The sequence below is a fragment of the Primulina tabacum genome, chromosome 2 (assembly GCF_025594145.1).
Source record: "Primulina tabacum isolate GXHZ01 chromosome 2, ASM2559414v2, whole genome shotgun sequence".
NCBI classification, from domain to species: Eukaryota; Viridiplantae; Streptophyta; class Magnoliopsida; order Lamiales; family Gesneriaceae; genus Primulina; species Primulina tabacum.
In genome coordinates, this window is record NC_134551.1 from 12,001,166 (window position 1) to 12,007,941 (window position 6,776).

At 35.0% G+C, this 6,776-nt stretch overlaps 2 protein-coding genes across 2 annotated transcripts; one reads left to right on the plus strand and one right to left on the minus strand.

Moving 5' to 3' along the window:
• The first annotated feature begins 981 nt into the window (after window positions 1-981).
• On the plus strand, window positions 982-3,056 carry LOC142530411 (uncharacterized). Its single transcript, XM_075636248.1, has 2 exons — window positions 982-1,356; window positions 2,780-3,056. The coding sequence occupies exons 1-2, from the start codon at window positions 1,167-1,169 to the stop codon at window positions 2,899-2,901; spliced, it is 312 nt and encodes a 103-aa protein (XP_075492363.1). The 5' UTR covers window positions 982-1,166; the 3' UTR covers window positions 2,902-3,056.
• Window positions 3,057-3,498: 442 nt separating this feature from the next.
• LOC142530419 (uncharacterized) lies at window positions 3,499-6,362 on the minus strand. The gene has a single exon (XM_075636257.1). The coding sequence runs from the start codon at window positions 6,237-6,239 to the stop codon at window positions 3,723-3,725; it is 2,517 nt and encodes an 838-aa protein (XP_075492372.1). The 5' UTR covers window positions 6,240-6,362; the 3' UTR covers window positions 3,499-3,722.
• Window positions 6,363-6,776: the final 414 nt, after the last annotated feature.

The window sequence follows — 6,776 nt, forward strand, 5'->3', positions numbered from 1 at the left end:
GTAAAACGAGAATTCTGACTAAAATAAGTCAAATGTCAAAACAAAAAAAAAAACTATTTAAACCTTTGAAAAAAAATTAAAAATTACCTAAAACATTGAAGACCAAATTTGGTCACTCCTATATATACACACACTAGCTCGACCGTAGTACACGTGTTGATTGTATATAAATTAAAAATAAATTTGAGCAATAAATATTTAAAGCCGCGGTTATCCTGATTTGGGTGAGACTTGAACTAAGACACTGGTTTAATTTGAATGTAAGTAAACTCGCATAAAAAGTTAGATAAGTTTGATTAAGTTTGTATTATAATTTACTTGAAGAGTAGGTTTTTGTGAGACTATATTCATGAAACATATTAATTTTTTTATATTTAAAATAAAAATTAATATATGTGATATAAAAAATAATATTTTTTTTATTAGTGAGCTTAATAGAAAATCTGTTTTATAAAATTGACGTGTGAAACCGTCTCATAAGACTTTTTGTGTTAAAAAAAAAAATATAAAAGCATATTTATAATTTTTTAACAAAAGTTATACCAACATATTAAATGACAGTTATTTTAATGAGTTTAATTATAATTAATAGCATAAATAACCAATGTTTAAATTTTAATATTATATGTTTAAATTTTAATAATAATAAATCAATATTTATAATCTGTTGATTTATTTGTATTAAAGAAATAATATATTGATTTATTTACAATTTTAATTTTTTAAATGATACACGATGACAAATTATAAATGAGTAGATTTTTTGTGAGATAATTTTACGAATCTTTATCTGTTAGACATTTCAATTCTATCGATATTTACAATGAAAAATAATAGTCTTAGCATAAAAAGTAATAATTTTTTATGAATGAACCAAATAAGAGATCCTTCTCATAAAATATGATCTATGAGACCGTCTTACATAAATTTTTGTCATTATAATATATATAGTTGAAAAATAAAAATAATCAAAAAAATCAATTGATTAGATTTGAACAAAACAATTTACGCGTTCTACATGGGTAACCTTCTCCGCTCCAAAGCATAGGATAGAATCCTCCATTTCCCCAAATTCCGAACGAAACCTCTTCTCTTCGAACTCAAACCCTAGTGAAGACTGTAAAGAATCTGAAAAACCACTATTAAAGATCATTTACAGAAAAGGTATGGCGTACGTGGACCACGCGTTCTCGATTTCGGATGATGACGTAATGATGGGAACCTCGTACACTGTGAATAACAAGCCGCCGATCAAGGAGATCACGCTTGCTGTTTCCCTCCTCGTTTTCGGGGCCCTAGGCATCGTCCTCGGGGTACTAATGGCAGTCAACAATGTTGGCGGCGACCGAGCCCACGGTAAGTTTTTCTTTAGGTTTCCCATTTTGCTCCTAATCTCCTTTTCCGGTTTAGTCGCCGTGTGCCTTTTCACGCTCCAATTTCTGGACTTGATTTGTTTTCTGTTGGAGTTGTTATGGTCAATTTTTTTCGAGGGTTTCGCTGAATTGGCTCCTACAACAACTAATTGAGTGAGTTAAATAATTGATTCTTGATTAATTCATAATGTTTGATCTTTGCCAAAGCAACCATTATGTCTGCAAAAGATAAGTAAACACGAGAATTTATTAGCATATATAAAACATTAAGCGAAACACGATGGAAAAAAGAATAAACGTGTCAAAAATTTACGAGAATCTAATCTATCGTGACTTTGGCTCGCTTGTGAAGTAAAATAAGGAACAGCTATCTATAATGAAGTTTTACTGTAACATAATTTATCGTATCTCATAGCTTGTGTTTTAGATTCATAGATTTTGTTCAAATTTTGCATTTGGCATATAAGCCAAAAGGTTAAGTTGGTGCAATTGAAGGTAAGATTCAGCTGGATGATGATGATGATATGTAGGCTTGAATTTATTATACTTTGGCTCAATTAATGGACTTCCTGCTCAATGTAGAAGTATGCCCCAATTAGATTTTTTCTCCAAACGAAGAGATTTAAAGGGGATAAAGAACAGTATTGAGCAAATATAGGAGGCTTAGATCGTTGACTTGGAGCTCTCTAAGTTTTATATGAGTATTTTGTTTGAAAAACTTTGTGCATAAGCATCTAATAAGCTCTTCAAATACGACGTTTCATTGAATTTGGTCTCATAATGAAGTGAATAATCTTGTTCCTGTCCACGAGCTTATAACATTTTCAACATTTTTCCTATAAATTGAATATTAAGAGTTTTCCTCTGTTGTGGGAAAGTTCTGGATATTTAGTCAAGTCAACAAGACGTATTGCTCCCTCCTCGTCGTTGCATGTATACAATTTTTGCCATCTTCTATTGGTTGAGTGGACTAGGACATTGGTCTTAGTCCAAACTAACTTGTAGATGTTTAAGCAGACAGTTGCTGGTGCACCTCATATATAGCTAGCGTGTTATGGACACACATATATTTATTTATTTATTATTATTTATTTATCTTGATTGCTAGAAGCTAACAATGCACACACCTAGCCGCGCATGCCATGGTGCTGTTGTAGAATGAAACACATGCTTTGAATTTAAAATTAGCGAAACCAAGGTAAAATGTAATGTAGTATTTATTTATATGTACGTCCCAACACCTATTTAATATAGTGCAAGAGAAATTTCTGTATACGTCTAGATTTTAGTTACAATGTTATGCTTTAGAGCCCCTGTTGTAATCAGGTGCACATCTTTACTGTTTGCTGATCTTTCTTTTGCTGCATAACTATGGCACTTTCATGTTGATGTTTGCAATGATGCAGGGCTATTTTTCGCGCTACTGGGTGGAATTCTGTTCATCCCTGGATTTTACTACACACGGATTGCGTATTATGCATACAAGGGCTACAAAGGTTTTTCATTTTCCAACATCCCCGCTGTCTAGAAATGGTGACAGTCATTCCTCAAAAGCTCGACTGTGATTTTCTTTGTTTCTTTAATGTCTGTCGTTATGTTTGTAAATAAATAGCAGTGGACATATCTACCCGTTTGAGTAACTTGTTTCCTTTTAAACTGGATACCAAGAATCTTTTTTTCCTTTTTTTTTTTTGTAAGAAACTGAGTTATTCATTCATAACCTCAAAATGTGGACATAACCGTTGCAAAATATAGAAACCATGGTGTTAATGACAAGAGGCCAAGTAAAAGTTTTGTTACGTGAAAGGAATTTTCTATGTTACATCTACTATATTTGTGAAAAACATTATTTCATTAACCAATGATCTTGCAAAACAAAGTTTAATTTTAGAGTTTCAAAATAAGAGGTGATGTTTCATCAGATTATTTTGGTTTATAAATTTGTTCATATAGTAAAATGGATTCTACCCAGGAGCGTATTAAGCGGCCATAAATATTGTACTATATTCATATTAAATTGGAGCTGAGCCCCGATATACTGCAAATAATTAAAGATAAAACAGCCAAATGTCGCACCTGTAAATGAGGCGCTCGTGCAATTTAACCTATCAATACGAGAATAAACTTCATAAAAGATTTAATTTTACATACCACAATTCTAATACATTGTAGCCTGTCACATCTCTTTTCAGCATTAATTGGAAATATGTTACATAAAGTTGCCTGCAGATATTTGCCAAATTACATATTGACTAAACAGTGTGAACTTGCCTGCAGATATTTGCCAAAACTCTATAGATGGGCATATTTCTCCCACAAAATTAGTTCAAGAAAGATATTCTAAGAAAGTCATGATTCAATATTTTCCCTGATTCGAGCAGCTAACCGTTGCAACATTTGCTCGTCGCAACAAGTGTCCTTTTCTGTAATTTGTGACACGAAATCCATGGCGTCTTTGTACTTTTTAGCCTTACAATAACCATCAACAGCAGTGTTATACGTTAATTCATTCGGTCTGCAGTTATGCTGAATCATATAACTGATCATTTCATTCACCTCCACAAAAAAACCACGCCCAGAGAATCCAGCGATGAATGTATTAAAGGTGACTATGCAGGGTCGAATCCCTCTATTTGTCATCTCTGTAAAAGTCCTCATCGCCTCCTGCATAAGCCCTTGCCTACAAAATCCTTTAATGACGGTGTTATATGACACGAGATCTGGCTTCCCACCAGATTCTTGAAGTCCATTGAGGACTTCTTGTGCTCTCCAACAGTCACCCGCCCTGGCATACATATCCATCAAGCTATTATAGGTAACCAGATCCGGCTGCAGCCCGTTTTCTTGAATCAGATTCAGCATATTGTGAGCTCGTTCATACATCCGGTTCCGAGCAAAAATGGAGAGCATGGAATTATAGAGCACCAAATCAGGTTTGTACCCATTTTTCAAGAATTCTTGAAATGCTCTCTCCATGCCTGAGAGCGATCTAGACTTAAAATTTGCGATAATCAGAGTTCTCAAAAGCATCCAGCTGGGAAATATACGACCACCGTAAATTTCTTTAGCGATCTTTTCGATTCCTCTCACATTTCCTCCTTTTGAGTAGCAATGGAGCATCAATGAATATGAGGTTTCGTTGGGCTTGAAATTCTTCTTTAACAGGTCTAGAAAGAGGGACTCAGCAGCCCTCCAATGTCCTCTGCGAGCCAAGGCATTTAGAAGTGCATTATAAGTGGAGATACATGGAGTATATCCCACTTTAATCATCTCATTGTACATTTTTCCGGCATTCATTTCTGATCCACACCTACCATATGCACTTATCAAAGTATTAAAAGTATCTCGATCTGGCTCAAAGCCACAGCTTTTCATCATTTGGAAAACACAGTTAACATAGTCGTGCATCCCTCTGTTGCCACACATAGAAAGAAGGGTATTCCAAGTGACACGATTTGGTGTACAACCATTGGATTTCATTTCGCTTGCTATTTCCATCATCTCTTCAGTTCGCAACTTCTTACCGAGCATCCCAAGAATAGAATTATAAGTACACACGTTTGGGACACAGCCAGATTCCTTCATTAAATTGAAAAAACTCAATGCTCTGTCCTCTTTTCCAGCTTTTCCATATGCATCAATCAAGGTAGTATAAGTGACAGCATTCGGCATTATACCCTTTTGTGTCATGGTGCTGATTAAGGCTGCTCCTTGCTCATGAAAGCCTGCCCTTACATATGCAGCCACAAGTTCATTATAAGTTACTGAGTCGGGAGGGCAATTATTCTCCTCCATTTCTTTCAAAACATTCAAAGCCTCATTGTAAATTCCAGCCTTCCCAAATGCTTGAAGCAAAGCATTATAGGTAACGGTACCCGGGACATAACCATTTAACTTTAGATCATCAAAGAATGTCTTGGCTTCCTTCAACAACCCATCTCTCCCACATGCAGATAATACAGTACTACAAGTGAACTCATCAAATTCAAGTCCCGCTCTCCTTATCTCGTCCAAAAGCACTAGAATTTTATCCCAAGATCGTCCCTTTTTCCCGTAAACATCCAACATCACATTGTAAGTAACAAGGGTCGGACATGATCCTATATCCTTCATAATACCAAATAAAGCTATCGCCTTCTCGTACTTTCCACTACGTGAATATGCATGTAAAATAGTCGTCCACGCCCGAACATCTAGATTAAAATCTTCTAATGGGATCACATCAAACAATTTCGAAGTAACCAAATGTCGAGACTCCCTGCCAAGAATCTTAACAATCAATTCAATAACTTGATCATCTAATAAACCACCATCACTCGCATCCAAATTAAGCACAACCCATTCAAACAACATAATCGCCTTCTCACTATGACCAGAAATGTCCAACCCTTTCAGCAAACTAATCAAATCAACATCACGAAGCAACTCGAACTTAACAGAATCAAAGAAACAACGCAAACTTGAAACGGGCTGTTCCAAGATTGATTCAAGCATAAACTTACACTTCAAAGGAAGAAAATCCAGCGACCCATCATCTCTCCCACTATTTGCACCAAGTATAGGGATTGCAATCGAACCACCCTCATCTTTCTTAAACCGGGCAGGCAAATAATCTTGATTATGGGAGAGAATTACATGGGATTGAGTCAATGACGATTTAACCGGGGAAGAAATTTGAATAAGGTGCTGGAGGAGGGAATCAATATGAAACGAGTATGAATGCGTGGATGATTGTTGGGGTAACAAAGGAGGGAGAGAGAGCGTGGAAGTGTTGAATCTGAGGCGCGGAGGATTTGGCTGTGAAATTGGTTTTGTGGGTTGGATCGTTAAAGCGGGTCTGTTGGGGAAAAGGGTAGTTCCTTCCATTGCTCAACACTGTGAATTGGATTTACATAACAAGAACGAAGGGTTTCAGCTGTTTCTGCAGAGGCTAACTGGCTAACTTCAAAATGGTTTGTATGGTGTTGTTTCGTAATGTCCCATCTATTTCTTTTTTTCTTTTAACGGAGAGATCGGAAAAATATTTTAAATTATGTTTTACTCGAGTCAATAAAATATTATTCTATAATTGAATAAGTACAAGTTTTACGTAAATGACACTCAACTTTCGAATGGGATTGGAAACTTCAGCCCATCTTACTTTAGATGGTGGATTAGGAAGGGCAATCAAGAAAAACAACAATACTTGATATATCCAACAAAAATATCAATAACAAGTAGTCAATATCACAATCAGATTTCAAATGTCACCAATTATATATTAACATATTAATTGGTGAGAGCAAAGAATTTATGTATTTGTATGAGATTTTTGGAAATAGGTATTTTTAAATATTTTAATTTGAGGTCTAATAATTTTATAAATCTTAATAGGCCTAATTTATTAATTAAAAACTAGGGTTA

Coding starts and splice junctions, on each gene's coding strand:
- LOC142530411 (XM_075636248.1), top strand. CDS start 1,167: ATGGCGTACGTGGACCACGCGTTCTCGATTTCGGATGATGACGTAATG. Junction 1,357..2,779: donor TGGCGGCGACCGAGCCCACG/GTAAGTTTTTCT, acceptor GCAATGATGCAG/GGCTATTTTTCGCGCTACTG.
- LOC142530419 (XM_075636257.1), bottom strand. CDS start 6,239: ATGGAAGGAACTACCCTTTTCCCCAACAGACCCGCTTTAACGATCCAA.